This window comes from Eleutherodactylus coqui, chromosome 1, assembly GCF_035609145.1.
Source record: "Eleutherodactylus coqui strain aEleCoq1 chromosome 1, aEleCoq1.hap1, whole genome shotgun sequence".
Lineage (NCBI taxonomy): Eukaryota > Metazoa > Chordata > Amphibia > Anura > Eleutherodactylidae > Eleutherodactylus > Eleutherodactylus coqui.
Window position 1 is genome coordinate 458,210,800 of NC_089837.1, and position 20,338 is coordinate 458,231,137.

Genomic DNA, 20,338 nt, shown 5'->3' on the forward strand with positions numbered 1-20,338 from the left:
ATTCTTCCATCTTTGCATTTACATATTTCCCAGAGGAGCATGGATGCCCTTATAAGTCTCCTCACACCTTCAAGGTGCTCTCCTTAAGGAGAAACGATTCCTGTATAAAAGCACAGGAACGATTCGCTGGGATGACCTGTGGGCATCTGTGCCCAACAGGTCATTCCAGGTAAAAGGGCCCTTAGTCAGTCACTGTGGAGTAGTAGTGGTCGTAGTGTGCTTGTATTATTTGGGCCTTGTATAGTGGTAACACTGGTCTTTGTTCAAAAACAGTATATAGATAATATTTAATTTCTGCATATTTGATTCTGGTATAGCAGCAACAATGTTATATTATAACTGTACATTTTTGGGGGGCTAGGGGTAGGAGCACAATATATGCCTTAACTCTTTCCAATCCAATTTGTATCCTGGTTTTCCTAGAGGGCTCACTCTTTCTCTGTTGTTATACAATGGCGCTATCTGCTGGCTAAAGCCAGTACTGCATGAGGTGACACGTTGGATAGGCTCCGATAGCAGGGAGGCTGGCAATATACAGTAAGAGAACCCCGACGGACGTCTTTCAACAGCCTTAAATCATAATGTCTTGAGATGACAGACAGTGGATTGGAAAGGGTTAAGGGCATGTGCCCCTGATCTTTCAAGACCCAAGTAACGCCCCTGCTGAGCTCCTAATGCCATGTTATGTTATAGTTTTCCTCCATGGTGACCCCAACATACACGAGGTTCTGCCTGTCACAGTTCAAAATTCTTTTTGTACCTTGTAAAATAATATTAAGAAAAGGATCCGGCGTCCATAACATCACGACTTTATTGAGACGTATTAAAACCCAGCAGGAAGGAATGGCGCGATCATCTGGGCTAAAAAGTGCTATTAGGAACACGCAATGTGTGTAACTTCAGTATGTCGGCTGCACGACTTGCAGTTTAAAAACCCGTATCAGTCGTCATATCTCCGATATACCAAACGGGGCATCCAGGAATGTTTCTGCAGTTTCTGCGCCTTTTTTTTAACATACGTCCTGGTAATTTTTCATCTATGCGCACTGCAGGCATTGGCTGGGTCAGACGCCCCATTAGAGGAGGCGACCACCATCAAAACTTACTTAAGGGCTCCTGCAGACAAGTGTAATGTAATTGCACTCTAAATGGCGCACTATCACCTCCTCCCGCAAGCGGACTCCATACTCCTTACTGTACTTTTTGCCCCTGCCGAGGCTGTTCACAGTGACACACCTGCCTCATGTTTTAACAGGTTGGGCAGCCTAATTAGTTCCAGGTGTAATCCATCTTTCCCGCAAAATCGCACCATTCGGTGCGCAATTTCGTGCAGATGGGGTATACATTTGCGCACCCTTACAGATTTCTCTTGAGATTTGGGGGCGGAAATGCGCACAAAAATAAAGCATGTCGTGTATTTTTTTGCCCAGTCGAAATGCGGGCGCAAAAATGCTCCATGTGAGGCAGCATATTGAAATCAGTTGGTTATTTTGGATGCGGCTTGCTTGCGTGTCAAGGAGCCCTAATAGAGAAACCCCTTTGCAGGATTTGACACTACAAAGGGTTAATTGCCAGGGGTTCTTTCTCTTTTTTCTCTCCTTATTTTCTGCGTAGTCACATGATCACTTTTTTGTTTGTTTATTGGTTGTTTCTTTTTAAATGGAGCTGGTGCGCCATATTCTTATGCTACGACTAAGAACTGCTCTGGCAGCTTGAAACGTGTCAGTGGTTGTGCCGTTGTACGTCCTTCCTGTTGGGATTTTAATGTCTCAATGAAGCTGGGGTTTTACGGATGTTGGATCCTTTTCTTTCTGTCTTTTGCTATAAGAGAAAAAATCTATATATTTTTTTCATATCAATGACTATTTCATGCATTCTGCATCTGTGAGCTGGATCGTACCAATGCGCACGGATTTGGTAACCTTGTGTAGCATTTCTTGAATGTCACTTCCTAATTTCTTCACATTCTCCAAATCATCTTGCATGGAGAAAGACAAGTCCATCAGGTAATAGAGGTCAATGGGATACCCTTCTGCACGTTTAAAGCGAACTCGAAATGTTGTTTTCTCCCCTGAAATGTAAACAGTATTAATGAGAAGCTAACGAGCTAGACATCGTAAAACAGTCAGACGTTCATGGGGACGATATCATCAGAAAGTGACATTTTGAACTCATAGAAAACAATATTTTCATTTTTGCATCAATCTACATCCAAATAAATGATGAAATATTGTAATTTTTACATTGGCCACTAGATGGCAGAGCATTCTTTCACACTTTTATAACAGAATCTTTCTTTTACAGCATACAGTAAGGGCTTATTCGTACGTATTTGATCAGCGTATTGCGCACACAATAGGCAGTGAACAGAATGCATTGATTTCAATAGCTTCATTCGCATGAAGGTATTTTGGGTGTATATCATTTGCGCAAAAAATATGCAGCATGTTCCATTTCCATGCGACTTGCGCACAAAAATGGCACTAATTTAACTCAGATCTTTGTGTCCTCCCAAAGCCAGGGGACCCAAACTAATTTAACTCAGTTGCCCATTAAAATCAATGGGAGCATGCATGCACGACATGACCACACAAAAAATACAGTTAAACGCACAGACATGGTCAAAAATGAAACACCCATTGCGCAAATGCGTGCGTAGATGTGTATACACCCATGTGAAGCCGGCCTAAAACTAATGTTGTCACTTCACTATCACTAGTAGGCATGGAATTGCAGAAATAGGTCTCTAATGTTAGCCGAGTCAAGATGAGCAGGGTTGTCAATGACACTAGGAAAATGTAACTTGGGGATAAGTGGCACAGAGTAGAATAAGATGCAGGTTTATCTGACGCTCAGGCAGCACAAAGAGGACGGAGGGTTTTTTTTTCGGTTACAACTTGCTTAAATACTTTTTTCCCTCCCCTCCCCTCAGGTGTTGGGTTAGAGGTGGGTTCAGGGGTGAATTTAACATTCTTTTTGCTGTTTTGACTATTTTGGTACTTTAAAGAAAGAAGAAAATGATCTGCACTAAAGAAAGAAACCTAATATTAATACTTTCTTCAGTTCTTGAAAAGTTAACAGACTCATTGACAAAACTGGTAATGCACCCAGATAGAAATGTTGGATTGCTGCAAAACATGACCTGCAGTTATGTGTCAGGCAGATATGAAAGTGATTACAGCTGTGGTCTTATTAGACATGGGGTCCCGCTACTGGAGGCCATAGAAGTGCTTCCCTACTAAAAAGCTCTCAGGCTACTTTTGTGTGGTGTAGCTCTTGTACAGAGATCGCTGACTACGAGACATGCCTCTACGATGCAATCAAAGAGATTTTGCCCAGTTAACAGGCTTTGGAGGGGGGTATTTATGGAGTAGGATCGTGGGGCGATTTCGCTCTATACAACACGGGTGCCGGCTGTTTCTTATAGCCGACACCCGCCTGCAACAGCTCCGATAAGCCGCATGGCTTATTGGAGCTGTTAACCCTTTAAATGCCGCCATCAATACTGACAGCGGCATTTAAATGCCCCGATCGATGTTCGGGGTTCTCGTATGGCCCCACATGATGAGATCGCGAGTTGCCATGCCGTTGTCAAGACCCTAAGGCCTAATGCCTGTGGCGTGGCTTGATAGATCGCCTGTCAGATCGCCGTATAATGTAATGCTATGACATTACATCATACAGCAGGAGCGATCAAAGCATCGCAAGTTGTTGTTCCTTCTGGGGACTAAAAAACAAATAATAATAAGTTTTAAAAAGTTATACTAATTATTTTTTTAAAAGTAATAAAAGTAAAAAAAAAAACTTTTGCCATATTTATAATAAAATAATTTAAATAATAAAACAAAAATACATATTTTTTGTATCGCTGCGTCAGTAAAAGTGCGATCTATCAAAGTAACGCATTATTTACCCCAGAAAAAAAGAAAGCCACCCCGTCTCAAGCGATCAAAAAGTTGTATAGATTCCAAAATAGTACTAACAGAAACTAAAGGATGTCCGGCACAAAATGAATCCTCGCACTACTATGTTGAAAGAGGCAGAAAATAATTTTTAAAAATTAAATATATTTGAAAAAAAAGTAATACAGCAAAAAAAAAACTATTTAAGTTTGGTGTCATAGCAATCGTACTGACCCAAGGAATAACATTATCAGGTCATTTTTGTTGCAGTGTGTACGCCGTAGAAACAAGACGCACTCAAGGATGGCAGAATTTCAATTTCATTCACACATATAAAGTTTCATTCGATTCCAACAACTCCTTCTTGGTACTTTATCTTTTTATCAATGAGTGTATGTAGATGGCAGTGCTCTATTATATATCACTTTGTTGTACTCTTTTATATGAAAAAGGTTTATTTCCCATAGAAGTCTATGAAAACCCAAGAAAGTGTATAAATAACACAGAAATTTCCTAGATACAGACATTCTTCATAAAAAGAGGACTATACATAGTAGATAAGTAGCTTCAGCAGAGGCATAACCAAGAAGAAATGCTATATGTGTCTCACCAGGGCGTAGTTTGATGTGGACCTTCTGTGGAGCCAGTTGTGTGACCGAGTCTTCATCAGCATTGTCACTTAAGGGTGCATCCTTAAGAAACTGAACAAGTTCTTTGGGGTCTATCAGGTGGCCTTCATCACATCCTCGCTGGAGGAGTTCTAGACGAGTGGCACATCGAGAACCTTCTGACTTCCCTCCTTGTGTGAAATTCTGCATAATAAATGAGCCCTCAATGAGTTACATTACTTTTTTAAAATACTTTATTTTTAGAGATGAGTGAATCTACTCAGTTCGGGTGTTTTTGAACTCAAGCACTGCTTTTTCCGACTAACTCACTACTCGGACGAAAAGTTTCGGGGGGCGCCGGGGGTGAGCGGGCGGTTGCGGAGGGGAGTTGGGGGGGGAGAGAGCCCCCCTCATTTCCCCACTGCTACCCCCGCTCCACCACGCCGCCCCCCCGGCGCCCCCCGAATCTTTTCGTCCGAGTAATGAGTTACTCGGAAAAAGCGGTGCTCGAGTTCAAAAACAGCCGAACCGAGTACGCTCGCTCATCTCTATTTATTTTGCCTTCTCCTAATATTTTATGTTATTTTACAGATTGTCCTATTTGGACAACTTTTTTTCATACTCTCTACTATGGAATTCAGAGCTGATATAGGGGGATCCTCTTTTCTTGATTCTCACCTTGTGGAGCACAGTTTGAAGGAGCCTCTCTCACTCTTCAGGACCTGTCTTCTTCTACATTACACAGACGGACTGTTGGTGTGAATGGGCAGTGTGTAATGCTTTCAATTTCCCTGTAGTGGCACTATATATTTTAGCAAGACAGCTATTTAAGTGTCAGTTTTGATGTTATCAGTGTTTCTCATTCAGGGAAAGCCAGATTAATGATTGCTAATGAGAACAATTAGTGGGAGTGCTCTGTTAGAGAGAGGTGAACTTTTTCCACTAAACTCTCCTCTCTCTAATCCATCCTGAATGCAGCAGCCAGGTTAACTCTTGGCTATATACCATGTGTGAATTCTCCTTCAATGGAAGTCTTCAAACGGAGACTGGATAGGCATCTGTATAGGAATATTTAGTGTTCATGCACTGAGCAGGGGGTTGGACCCGAAAACCCTGGAGGTCCCTTCCAACTATGCCATTCTATGCTTCTACATCCTCTCTCAGAACCTTACAACTGTATGCCCCATTCAACCTTATGCACTTCATATCTATACATATGCAACTGGTAAGTAATTAATACATCTTTATGTATAGTACCCTAATTATGTAAAAGATGGCTGGACCACTGTACAGAAAAAGTACTTGTACCTCTTGAGCCACCCCTATTTCGTCATTAATTGAAGCCATCATACACACAGTCTACTTGACTGCTGGAAGGAAATAGTTTTTTTGTTTTTGTCTCCACTCTGTGGGGTCCCATCAAAGTATCTTCCTAGGAAATGGGGGCACTGGACAATTGCCCTGTTTGCTGCCTCCTATAACCAGCCCTGAATAGGGGTCAGAGTTCTTTTCTGCAATCTCCCAACTTCCTCTGTATGAGGTACCTCTTTTTTAGTTTTTAGATACTAATACAAATTTGGCCCGGAGTGAACATACAAAGAAATTTGGAAAGTACACGGCGTATTGACTTTCCTTGGTTTTCTCACCCATGGTACATAAAGCAGAAGGAAACGTAAACTTCCGATATTAAAACCTCAAGATGGTGTAGTCAAATGAAGCCGCCAACTGGCAGACATACGAATATCCCTTTTACTAGACGCTTTGATGCCAGGCAGACTGTTTGGGCTGTGGTTTATTATTTTGACTCAGAAGCTCTACAGAGCCCGTTCTAAAAAGAGGAAATACTGACTATCGATAATATTTGGCAGAGGAGAAGCTTTGCTTAGGTAGTGTTACATAAGCCTAAAAACAATAGCAATAAACACGTGTTCTAATAATATGTGATGTTAATATGATACCCGTTATCATAACATCACAACCCGAGAAACAACATAGGCAAATTTGGTATTCTCATTATTGTAATAACCTGTACTATACAGTGAGCATGGTGTCTAAGGGGATCTGTCAATGTCATTAACGAACTCGAAATTAGCTTTTTTTCTTCATTTAACCCATAATAACATTTAATATACATTAAACGCTTTCTTATGTTAGGCAGAATGGAAGCTAATAAAATTTTGCTCCTCTAGCAACAAATCAAGGACCTCTTACAGCTATGTTGAGGGCTGGTTTTACACCTGTGTTTGAAGGAACCGAACAGCGCTGGACAGACACCATTGACTATAGTCTACATTCCACCCCAACTGCCCGGCCTTTGGATGGAAGAAAAAGCACTGCATGCAGCACTTTATCTTCCGTCAATAGCGTCCATTCAGCACTTTTTGGTTTCGTCATAAGAAGGAGCCGTTCAGCCAGCACTTCTTCTTCCGGTACTTTCTGTTGGATCTGCGATGGAACCTCTGACCAGTAGTCACATATGCATACAATGGCTTGTCATTACTACTTCTTAAGTAATTGGAAGCACTGACCTTAGCTGAGCACCATACACAGCTGGGATGGGACTGGATGCACTCGGAGCAGGATAAAGTGTGATTACAGCTATCTGCAACAGCATAAGAAACTGAGGTTACAATAATCACTCACCACCTATTTCACCTGTCTGTATATTAACGACCTACATCTCTAATGTCTAGACTGCTATATACAATGTTATGTAGAATACAAATTCTACAACATCAGGCTGCGTTCACATGGCCCCAGTCAGATAGTCTTATCAAAAAGTACAGCGGTACAGGAGGTCTTTGGGGATGTGCAGAACAGAGCTGTAGGGACTCTGTGCTCAGTACTATGATGGGAGCTGTTTGAACAGAGTTATTCTCCCTGGATGTAATACTATGATCTTCCAGTAAACTGAGGCATATTTGTTTAAATTCTTTATTTATGTAATTTGGTGAGGGTACAGAGAAGAACAAGGGGAGGTGGGTTACACGTGTAACGGCATAAAAGGGTTTCCATTTCTTCCATGCGATAGATAATACTTGTAATATTAATAAAACAGATTACAAAAAGTAGATTAGGTTTGATGAGGGAAAAGTGGGGAGGGAACAACAGGGGGTTTGGGGCTCTGCTTAGTGATCCGTTAGGTAATAATTGCATTGGGTTAAAAAGACAAACTGACTGGTAGGTAAGTGTGATCAGAATTAATTATTCCAATAGGAGAGCCAATCAGACCATGTTTTAATGTACTGCTCTATATCTTTCCATCTTGGAGGAGTCTAGTTTTTTCGAAGCTACTTAATGTGCAAATCTCGATAAGCCATTCTTGAATCTTTGAGGGGTTTGTGTCTTTCCAGTGTCTAGGAATTAAGATTTTAGCTGCATCTAAAAGGAATTGGAGAAGCACTTTTTCTGATATCGGTCAAGGGGGGTATGTTGAGTAGGAGACGTTTTGGTGTATTACTTCATGTTTAAAGATATGCTTTAACATCTTTTGTACTTCACGCCAGAACGGACGTAAAGATGGGCAAGAGAACCAGATATGTGATAGTGTACCTTCTGCTTTAAGACATCTCCAACAAGCTGAGGGATATTTTGGATCGATTTTATAAAGGAGCACTGGGATTTTGTTCCATCTGGAGATCATTTTATAACTCAGCCCTTTGTATCTGATTGATGTTGAATTTCAGTGTGAGTTCTTTAAGATGCTCTCAATTTCATTTTGTGAAAATACAGCCTTACATACTATGTTACCATTTTTTTACAAGCTTCTTCAATGCAGAAATATCAAAGGTACGATTACTTTCATCTGAATGGTGCAGATTTTGACATGGATTTTGGTGCGGACTTGCAAAGTGTGAAATCTACACTCAAATCCGCAGCAAACGATTGACATTCTGCGGGTTTAAAATCTTCTGCATATGTCTGTTCTGCGGAGTCCAAGAGGCTTGTACTGTAATGGCTGTGGATTTTCTGTGCGGAAATTCCATGCAGAAAACCTGCACCCCATGTGAGCATACACTTAACGGGGATCAGCCGAATGTGGAGGCTTCCTCTACTCACAGCACATCCTTTCTTAATGGAGTCCTCACTAGACCTACATCCATGCTGAACTTGTGGAGGCTTAAATATTGCTCTGGACCATATGCAGCCAAAATCTCCTTGCAATGGTCTCTCAGACTCACCATTTTTTAACAGTACAGGTTCACATACATTTCTTTGATTTCTGTGATTTGCTTTACTTCCTTTTTTCTGATGACTTAGACAAAGATTTGATCAGATTATAAGGTTAAATCTGCGTCAGCATGTATATGTGTTGGTAACCTTGTGTGATAGTAACTAAGACAATGCACTTTCAGATCTTGCCAGTTCTTCATTCTCACGCACGCCTCGGCTAACGTCTATCACTTCAGTCCTAGTATTGTCTGTGGTTTCAAACATTGCTAGTTCTCATTTTCATGCAGGGAAACAAGTCATATTTGTAGTTGGTAAAAACCAGCTCCTGATATGCTATGATTAGTAACATATTTCCCCCACAGAGTTACAAAAATGTCATATATTTTACATAGCGACATGCAAATAGACTTACCCTTCAATGTGAAAATTTTAAAAAGGGATTTTCCAGGCAAAACCTATTGATATCCTATACTTCTCAGTGTCAGACCTCAGATTGACTGCTGAATGCAGTGTCCCTGTTTGGTATTGCAGCTCTCTTTAATTCACTTCAATGGGAGAAGGATGCAAAACCAAACCGAGCCACTGCCAAATGGACAGCATTCTGAGTATTCCAGCTGGCCGCAGCAGCTCCTCATCAGCTGATCAGCAGGGGTCCAAAGCATCAAACCCCTGACTTATCCTGAGGACAGGTTAGCAATAGTTTTTGCCTGGAAAACCCCTTAAGGGCGCCCACCCACTAGCATTTTTTTTCACTGCGAAATTCGCAGCATTTTTTTTTTCTGCAGGGGTCTATGGGACTTGTAATGATAAAATCGCGATCGCGCAAAATCGGGATTTCGCGGTAAATTGCGATTTTGCGCGATCGCGATTTTAACATTACAAGTCCCATAGACCCCTGCAGAGAAAAAAATGCTGCGAATTTCGCAGGGAAAAAAAATCGCCAGTGGGTGGGCGCCCTTATAAGTGAGAAATTCATAAGAATTCTGCCCGTGTTTCAATTCTTCCAATTATTAAGTGACTCCTATACAAAAACACTCTGCAGTCTTAGCATAAAGTTTAAAATAAGTTTGCAAAGTACAGTTTATAAGAGGTGTAAGTATAGGTGCAGAGGGTGCAATTACAAACGCGCCCTGAAGCCTTTTGGGGGCGCATAAGACTTCTCTTCCTATATGAGAAGACCAGTACTATAAATGAAGCATTACAATTGGCAACCCTGTTACAGATTCTGCATTAAGGCCCAACAGCTTCAAGTTGCACCTCTGTTTAACTCCTTAAGTTTATGTCCTGGCTAGGCAGCTTTTAATGTAACAGGAAGTAAACTTACGTCCTGTGGATCGTGTGGGCTCAGATATGAGCTCAGAGCACCCTGCAGCGGGAGCCGGGCCTGTGACTGATAGTCGGCTTCTCACTGCAACAGAACAGCTCTTAACCCCTTACATGGCATGATCAATATACAGCGTGGCATGTAAAGGGTTAACAGAGGAAGCTTGTTCCCTCTGTGACATCATCGGTACTCCCCAATGTAATTCCGGAGGGCTGATGGGTTGCAATGGCAACTAGAGAGCATACACTGCCATGGCCTGTGATCACTAGCGATAATGCATTGCAGTACAGAAGTATTGTGCCCGTTGTGGAGTTAGCCAGAATTGGCCGAGCAGTACCAGCCCCCGAGTGGGTGGCACCAATCTGTGCTTTGAAAACGGGCCTTCGGTTAGAAGATTTGGCATTTCCCCATTGTCACCACCAGTCCACCATAAGGGGTGAAGGTGATTGAACATTCATCTGTTATTCGCCATCTACTGTTGCTATATAGCCTATCTCGTATTTTAGGTTGTAAACATATATTTTGTTTCCATATACCTACTTTCATCGCTCCTGATGATCATTTTTACGGACCACCTGTTAATTATTCCATCCGTTGCCTGTTCAGTTGGCAGGGGCAGCCGGAGTTTGCAGGTTCTCTCAGTGATAGTTTTCAGTACATGCGGTCCATTTCAGTGGGTGTGAGCCCTTATCAACATCCCTCTTTAGCTGGTTGGTTTGCATGTGCTTTTATATACATGCAAGATATACTAAAACGTATATCTTATCTTGACATCAGGTCTATGGCATTTGATATGAGTTGTCTGACTGCGGTGATATCACAAACCCTAGTAGTGCTTTTTAGTGAAGTCAGTGGTTTGTTCCCAAAGTATCAATCTCTTATGCACATACACATACCCTGCACAAGGACTCTTTATTAGGGAAGTGCTTAATTGTTGCGGGGGATCTGTTTCTATCCTAAATGAAGGAGCAGTATTTTACTCAGTGCAAGGTCATTTTGCTGATACCTCCTAACTAGATTGAAACTACATGCAATCCCCAAGAAAAAGGGGCGGGAAAAGAACAAGTGAAACATATATATATATATATATATATATATATATATATTCGCCGGTCTAATTAATTTGTTTAGTAAAGCAGATTATACATAGTTCTTTCTGTCTGATATGTAAACCTCTCTCTATATAGATATCCATACTAATATTATAAATGTGAAAGTAACCCTGTCCGTCTGTCTGTTTGTTTTGGCTAATCCGCAGAAGCGATTTTGATGACATTTGGCAGGGAGATAGCTTGGACATAGGCTACGCTCTTCCTCGAAAATTTCTTATAGAGTTCTCAATGGAGTGTGACAGATTTATTTGGTGATACACAGACACATCCTGCTCCGCTGCTGGCACCGCGCTGTGCGGCGAGGCAGAGGGAAAAGGAATGCACATCATAAGCTCGGCCTCCCCAAACGGGCAGACACGTGAGGGCAGACACCGTTGCCACACGAATGTGATTATGAAGTGCAGCGGAGCAGAGGGGAAGGGGGTACACATCATAAGCTAGGCCTCCCCAAACGGGCAGACACATGAGGGCAGACACCGTTGCCGCACATATGCAATTACTAAGCTTGTGGGGATACCCGGCATTACCTGGCATTTAAACTTGAACCAAAGACACATTAACATGGATTGGGATTTTAAAGAAAATCTGTGTTGCCCATAACAACCAATCACAGCGCAGCTTTTAGTTTACCTCAGCATTATAACAAATAGTAAGAAAAAACATGTTTTTCTCATGGGCAAATGTATGTGGTGGCTCACATGTACACAGCACGCAAAACCTTTGTATTCTAGCAAAAGACGACATGACCAAAAACGTACAGAACTGTGCTGACATAGCAAATTGCAGTTACATTCCTTTCACTATTTCAACTTTTTACATTTTTTTAATATACAGCAAAACACAGACTAGATAAAAAAATACAAATTCCACGCGGATTACAAACTAGTATCTTCATATAATCCTAAAGATGAATATATAAGTATATGAATTTAACTTTGTAAGCCTTAGGGTTCCTTCACACTTGCGATCGCGATATCGCTGCATTTTTTTAAACGCGATTGTTAATAGAACTCTCTAATGTTAAAAACGCATCGCACAAAAATCGCTAAGCACAAACTTGCGATTTTTGTGCGATGCGTTTTTAACCTTAAGGCTCTTACCCACTTCCGTTTTTTTTTAATGCTGCAATATCGCTGAGTTTTTTAACGTGATTGTCACCGGGACTTTTTAATGTTAAAAACGCATCGCAAGTTTGTGCTTAGCGATTTTTGTGTGATGCGTTTTTATAGCATTAGGAAGTTCTATTGACAATTGCACTAAAAAAACGCAGCGATTTCGCAGTGTTAAAAAAAGCAAGTGGGTAAGAGCGCTTAGAAAGTCCTATTGACATTTAAAAAAAAAAAACAAAAACGCATCGATATTGCGATTCAAGTGTGACGGCCACCTTAACTAACTAATGATTGCTAAATATTGCCAGTAATGCCTATACATTAACCAACTAAAGATTTTACCGATAGGTAACATATATGTAAGTACGTGACTAGAAATAGAATTAACTCAGGAAAACATATATATGAACTAATTAAGAAGCCTAGAAATAGTTAGGGCTCCTGCACACTGGCGAGCCCTAACTAACTTTCAATTGGCAGCAGCAGTGCTAATCCCATTGAAAGCAAAGGGAGAACATCATGATCTCTTGCCGCAGCTATGACAGCAGCGGCAGGGGATTCCTTCATCCCCGCGGGGAGTCCCCTCATCACTGAACACCCTGCCGCTACTATCACAGTGTTCAGTGATGAGGGGACTCCCTGTGGGGATGAAGGAAACCCTTGCCACTGCTGTTACAGTGTTCAGTGATGAGCGGACTCCCCATAGGGATGAAGAAATCCCCTGCCGTTGCTGTGACAGTGTTCAGTGATGAGGGGACTCCCCATAGGGATGAAGGAATCGCCTGCCACTGCTGTCACAGTGTTCAGTGATGAGTTGACTCCCCATAGGGATGAAGAAATCCCCTGCCACTGCGGTCACAGCAGTGGAATAAGATTGCGATATTCTCCCTTTGTTTAAATAAGGTTAAACACCTGGATCTGACAGCCTTACATCCCTGCAGGACTGAAGGAATCCCCTGCTGCAACTGTCACAGCAGCAGCAGGGGATCGCGATCTTCCGCCATTGCTTTCAATTGAAAACAATGAGCAATATCTCAAAAAGAATGGGCATGCTGCAATTTTTTTTCCACGCAGCATCACAGGAGTGAAAACATCGTGAATGAGAATGAAACCATTGAAATGTTTTGGTTTCATAATCATGCGTTTTCACTGACTCACGCAGTGTGAGAAGGCGCCCTTAATCTAACAAGCTGCACCTGAGGGAAGTTCTGCTGGGTGACTGACGTCACTGCCCTTGCTGAGTTTTAATAACCAATGATAACAGGCGAATTATAATAATAAGTTATGCCTATGTATAAGTAAGGTGTCTCCTAACCTCGTTTCCAATGTCTTTGTCTAAACACTGTATAAATAAATACTTCTGCTTGTTAACAAATAAAGGAGAATCAGTCGTGATTTACAGAAAGTGCTGTGGGACTTGCCAATGAGCTGCTCGTACTTAACCCCTAAATTCGGAAAACACAAGAATATACCTGAAGTGCTCCATTGTGGTAACACACCCTACTCATATTTTGAGCCTTCCTTCTCTCTTATTGGGAGACAGACTTTGGATGGATGTATATTTCTTATTTTTTATAGTATTTTGTAGGGTATCTTTGAGCAAGTGTTGGCACAGTTTTCAAATTGATTGTTCTAGAAAAGAATGCTACTATATTCCTATATGTGATGGTCAGCGGGGGGGCTCTTCAAACCAAACATACATCAAGGCAAGATCCGTGGCACACTTCTAAATCGTCTTGCAAATAAGGACTATGTTTAAATAGCTTGGCTGAGCATGCATTTGTGTTGAATGTAGAAAGAAGAGAAAGCAGCTGCTAGATATTTCTAGCTATAGAACAAAAGGATTAGGCAATTGAAATCCAACTTCCTGATCCTTGTTTCCCCCAACCGCTGAGTACGAGGGGAAGTTGGGAGGCCACCATACATATTAGATGATCCAGCAGTCTAGTTTAAATCTACATCTCATGTATATGGTCCCCCTACATGACATTTAAATAATTCTTCCAAAGCGTGGGAACAAAGACAGTTGTCTTGTTTGATCAGATGTAATTCACTCACAAGTGTTTCAGTTCCTGCTCTGTTCTTTTCATGTATTGAGTAAATGCAGTAATTTATCATCTCTAATCTGCAGCAAATGACCACAACATTTCTGTTATTTGCACTTGTTCTTCTGTAAACTGAAAATATGGTCACGATAATGGAATTTTATAGAAATATCATTGCCACCCTCAAAAACCTACATTCCCCTGCTGCAACCTACATTACAGCCTAGTGCATAAATCTGAGTAGCCCACACCATGGACTGTGACTGGGCCATACTCCTATTTGGAGGGAGAATCTGCTATGCAATGTGTTTGTAGATAGGCTGTAGTGAACGGTTCCCAGGACACAGGCCTAAACCACAGGGGGGTTTCAACAGAGATCACCCCGGCTTTTGGGACACTTCCTGAGTTTCAGGGCTAACAAGCACCCTCACTAGGGGTGGAAGCCAGGGTGGAGTCCTGAAAAGGTTCTTGACCTGCAAGAGTTATGGCTATGACTATTATCCTGTCCTCTGCTTGTTAATAGTAATAAAATGATATAGTTCAATGCATACATATAGCAAGTCCCAACTGTTACGGCTGGCAGGGACAGATGGACAGGGGATACCTACATCAGCCCTCTCCCATGTCCCTACCTACTTGCCACCCCTGGGCTAGGCCCCATGGCGACAACCACTGGAGGGACGTACCTCTTAAGGAGCGCCTTGTCGATTCTCCACGTGTCCGGCAGGGCGATAGGATTGATGACTCTGCTGACTGGGAAAGGGCCCACAAATCGGGGGGCCATCTTCAAGGAAGGCACTTTTAATTTCAAATTCTTGGACGACAAGTATACTAACTGGCTCACAGAAAACGGTTCAGAAATAGTACAGGTGTCTCTACTCCTCCTTAGCACCGCACCCCTGGACTGCTCCAAATTGCCACGCACCTTCTCCCACACCTCCTGAAGGTTCTGGACCCAAGTGTCCACAGAAGGATTATTAAAAGAAGAGGAGAAAGACACCGCAAAACTGGGATTAAAACCAAAATTACAGAAGAAGGGAGAAACGCCAGACCCCGTATGTGTATAGTTATTGATGGCAAATTCGGTCAACGCTAAATAATGACCCAGAGACTCTGATAATCACTTACATACATTCTAAGGTACTGAACCAGTTCCTGGTTCATACGTTTTGTCTGCCCATTAGACTCCAGATGGAAAGCAGAAGAAAACGACAACCTGATAACGATACCCCTACAAAAAGCTCTCCAAAAGCGAGCAACAAATTGGACTTCCCGGTCAGAAACAATTTCCTTGGGAACCCCATGCAGGTGTACAATCTCCTTGATAAATATGGTGGCTAGCTCAGGAGTGGATGGAAGCTTTTTAAGGGCAGTTAAATGCGCCATCTTGGAAAATCTGCCGATGACCACCAAGATGACTGAGCTCCCCAGGGACTCGGGCAAGTCGGTAATAAAATCCATCAACAGATGGGTCCATGGTCTCTCTGGAACGGGAAGAGGAAAAAGCGGACCCTCAGGCCGTCTACGTACACTCTTCCCCCTGGTACAAATAGAGCAGGACTTGACAAATTCCCTGATGTCCTGAGACATTTGTGGCCACTAATATAGACGGCCACACAACTCCAGGGTGCCTCAGACTCCTGGATGACCTGCTAAGAGCGACAAATGAACTTCCTCCAAAATGAGAAGCCGCAAGGCCCTGGGAACAAATAACCTCCCCTCAGGGGGGCCTTTGGGGGTGGACTGCTGATCCATCCGGAGTAAAGCAGACGTGTCAGACGTAAGGGCAACAATCACCGTTGGCAACCCAATGACCTGGACCTCCGCAATAAAGGCATAATTGAATTCCTTGCGTTCCTTTGGGGACATAGAGCCCACCTCCATAGACTCGACTACGTCGGTAGCTGAGGTCGTGGGCGAACTCTCGGACCCAGTCATAGGTAGTTTGGTCCGAGTCTTGCATCGGGCCCTAAGACGACGGTGAGCTTTTACTGCGATAGTCATAGCCTGCTCTAACGTTTCAGGTTCCGGATGTGACAACAACAGATCTTTAATGGACTCAGACAACCTAGTTAGAAAAAAATCTTTCAGAGCGCAGTCATTCCATTTTGACTCCACACAAAACTACCGAAACTGGGAGCAGAATTCTTGTGCGGGACGTCTACCCTGCCGAAGACTCACTAACTTACTTACGGTGTACCCTGTTCTAACTGGCTTGTTATAAATCTGCCCAAGAGCCGTAAAAAAGGGGCAAACAGGAGGCAGAGTCAAGAGAAGTCTAAAGTCAAACACAAGAAAATCAGGTCAATAAACGCGGGTGTAGGCAGAGCGAGTCTAAACCAAACACTGGCAATGAGAGTCTGGGCCAGCCAGGCTTATATGCAGAACTCCCTGCCCAGAGGGGAGAAATCAACTGGGAGAAATCATAAAAGCACCTCTCCTCGCACTGACCCGAGTGGACAAGCGCCCCTGCGTATGATGCGGGTCACGCCGCCAACCGCCACAACCAACCACCAGAGTGGGGGAACCCTGGACAGAGACGCCAGCCCAGGCCCCTGCAGCACCCAGATGAGCAGCTCGCAGCAACCGGGCCCTGGCGCCTCCAGTGGCAACCCCATCCCTAACACCAACACTCTGGGTTCGCCTGTTGAACGCTTCAGTGGGTGAGTTCTTAGGAACTGGAAAATGCGCAGAGTGTTTGTGTCTTTCACATCTCTCCTTCCCTTTGTTTAACCCCAGATTCCGGGGATGGGCAGTTGCATCCTGACTTTTGTGTCTGAATTTGCCCAATACTGGCAGCCAGCTATGTGCAGCGTTTCATAGGGAGACCCTGGACACCTGACATACGTGGGGAGCTGGGAGGGTAAAGTGATGGCTTGTTACGGCGGCACTTACCAAACTCCTTTCCTGGAGGGATACACGCAGTCAAGGCCAGAGTATTACTGCAGACCATCGTAGACAACCCTATGATAGGGAATGCCAATAACACAGGACAAATTGGGGTTGTAGTTGTCATGGGTGATGCCACCATTCCTACATACTGGAATGACCTTTGGCGGTAAACAAATGTAGGCAGAGACAGTCTTTGAGTACCACGGGTCCATAGGAACAGTTAGGGCCCGGCATAAACTTTTGCTTGCAAACTTGAACAGAATATAGAAGGCAGTTCACTTTAAGACTTTACAGTGCAGGCAAATGACTTTCAAACATAATAAAGATTATTCTATTGCAGTACCTCCACCCTGACTTAGAGATGCGTGGGTGTGACACTTAAAGGCTGTACCTCGATGCGGTGATCCTGGCTCTGGACTGCCACGTAGGAAAATTAGACACAGAGGTAGTAGCTCTGCACTGGCCTTGTCTGGAGAATTACTTACAATTGCTCTCTCACAAATTGGGGCTCACTCCACTCACATCCAGAATTCAGACATCACAGGAAATCTTTCCTCCTCTTCCATCTTCACCACAAGGAAGCTGAAGGTGCTTCAATGTGGCTCTGTGTTAGGTGGAACTCCGGTAGCAGACAAGATGGAAGACACAATACTGAAGGTGGAACTCCTTTTCCCGCTCTCAAACACTCCTATTTATACCTTCTCTCATACCACGTGACATGACAAACTTGATACATTTACATGCAGACTTGGATTTTATTAAAGTTAACCTCTCAAACGCCACAGCTGTGCAACACACATACTGAAAATGACAAGACAGGCTTGCACAGTGCATCTACATAGGACAAACGTGTGACATTTAGGGAGGGGACCAGGATGGTGTTCTGGGTCACTGCATATGCAGTATCTCTCTTTTCCTACTATATGCCTCACATTAGCACCTGAATGCACTTCTTCCTCTCTGTGGACCACCCACTACAATCTCCGTCCCTTAAAGTAACACACACATAGTTATACATATACATATCAAACTTAACACTAAAGAAATGTAGAGGAGAAGGACAACAGAAAATTAAGGTGGTTCCCCCTCTACATATTTAGAAAGCAGTTATTATTCTTGGTTTGTTCATTGCATGATACTTTTGAGCATTTTCCCAACTTTTTAGATTACTTGTGAAAAAAATTAAACTCAGAAATGGGAGCAACAAGTGATGTGCATGTGAAGTTATTGCCTTACAGTAAAGATTCCCAATTTTTTCAACCCTGGGGCACCCCAGTAAAAATACTTTTTACTGTGGGGCACCCCTACCAGAAAGAGGGTGTAGTCAATGGCCGTGTCTAGACCATGGCTTATCACACAGCCGTACGCGTAAAACCCTGTGTGAGTCACGCAGGGCTCTACCGATGTGAAGCCGGCAGTGAGACGGCCTATTGCCCCTTATGGCAGCATATTGTACTGCACATGATAGTTAATCTCATGCATGCTGTCATGCACGGTCTTCCTGTTTCTTTTGGTTACGCTTCCCACGCTGTTGCTTCACAATAGCGTGTATGTATGCTGCCCATATGCAATGTAATTCTGTATGGGTAGCATTGATCGTGTGCCCATAAAGAACAATGAGCTCTCTCGCGCGTAATATACAGCAAAATAGAATATGCTGTGTTCTTTTTTGCGCCCGCATATTACGCATTGCATATGCACAAATTTGAGCAAAATAGCGTAAGGCAATATATTTGATTGCCCTAAAATGACCGCGTATCACATGAAGTATGTCGCAGTCATATTACGCTGTAAACGTACGCTCCTGTGAGCTCAGCCTGAGGCTGGATCCACACAGAGTTGATCAGCAGTGGAAAGTCTGCCTTAAAACTCGCACCATTTGGTGCTGGTTTATACTTGGGCTTTAATTTCGTATGTTTGAGTGGAATTCATCGCCTCATTGAGAAGCTGAAACAGCAATAACATTGACATGCGGCGGCATTAAATTGAATTACATTTTCTGTGGAATATTTCCAAAGCTTCCTGCTATGGTAAATGCTGTGGAATTTCCTATGCGAAGGGCCTGCATGGAAATTACACGCCATATCCACCCCAGGTGAACCCAGCCTAAAAGGGCTTTCAGGCAGTGCCTCACGGCATACATCGTGGTCAGAGAAGAAGCAATAATCAATCAGAGCAGCACCTGCAATTACGAGCACCGGCCACTACACAGAGGTTGGAGCAGCGCTTCCCCATCATATCAACTCCTGAACATGCTATAGAAAGGAAGTATGAAGAATTACACTACCTGTCTGATGTCCTGTCTCCTTGCTTCCATATGACCCAGGATACAGAAGAAACCCCAAAGTCCAAATGAAGATCACAGCCAACATTTTCTAGAAGTAAAATATAATAATATCATGGTTTGAATGAAACACGACCATAATATATATATACATATAAATCCATAGATCAGGAAGAATTCCCATTCATGCTGCTATAAAACAACTTAAAAGCAACACATTTTCTATCATTTCAAGATATATTGGATCACACTAACCGTGAGCGCTAGTATCACTGCATGCCGAGGCATAACTTGAAGCTCCCGGGCCCCAATGTAAAACCTGTAACAGAGCCCCCAACTATAATGATTTACTCATCGTACTGGGTTCTCTATATGGAGAGGAGAGGCCTTATGGGCCCCCTAAGGCTCCTGGGCCCGGGTGCAACCGCATCCCCTGCATCCTCTATAGTTAGGCCCCTGCTGCATGCCTTGTGGATTAATCATTCGTCTGGTAAAACCAACTGCAGCTCAGACCTGACATTGTAACTATATAAATAGCAGAAAAGTGAAATAAATGTATTAGCTAAGTGCAACTCTAAGTCCTGCACGCGTTTTCGACATATTTATGTAGAAAAAAAGTAGCATGTGCTTCATAAATATGGGGCCTGACCTGAATGCCCTATACTTCAATGCATTTACACTAGAAAACTTGCTTTAATACATTGATAAATCTGCTATGCTGCTTGGAATTGAAGTGATACTGCTAGCAGAAGTGTACTATAGTAGAAAATCATGGTGATGCACTTTATGTGTTACTGCATAATTGTAAGGGGTTAAATAGTTGCTATGGTAATGAACCAAAAATTGCTCCAAATTATCACGTGTGTTAAAATTTGTGCCAAATTACAGC

The 20,338-nt window shown here is 42.8% G+C and overlaps 1 protein-coding gene across 1 annotated transcript in view; it reads right to left on the reverse strand.

The window, feature by feature from the left end:
* The window catches only part of ITGB7 (integrin subunit beta 7), a 41,043-nt gene extending 21,509 nt beyond the window's left edge, over positions 1 to 19,534 (reverse strand). Inside the window, exons 1-4 of the mRNA XM_066584225.1 lie at positions 19,453 to 19,534; positions 7,039 to 7,112; positions 4,513 to 4,714; positions 1,901 to 2,071 (exon numbers count right to left, since the gene is read on the reverse strand). Coding sequence (XP_066440322.1) covers positions 1,901 to 2,003 — 103 coding nt within the window. The 5' untranslated portion in view covers positions 2,004 to 2,071; positions 4,513 to 4,714; positions 7,039 to 7,112; positions 19,453 to 19,534. The remainder of the gene's footprint in view (positions 1 to 1,900; positions 2,072 to 4,512; positions 4,715 to 7,038; positions 7,113 to 19,452) is intronic.
* Positions 19,535 to 20,338: the final 804 nt, after the last annotated feature.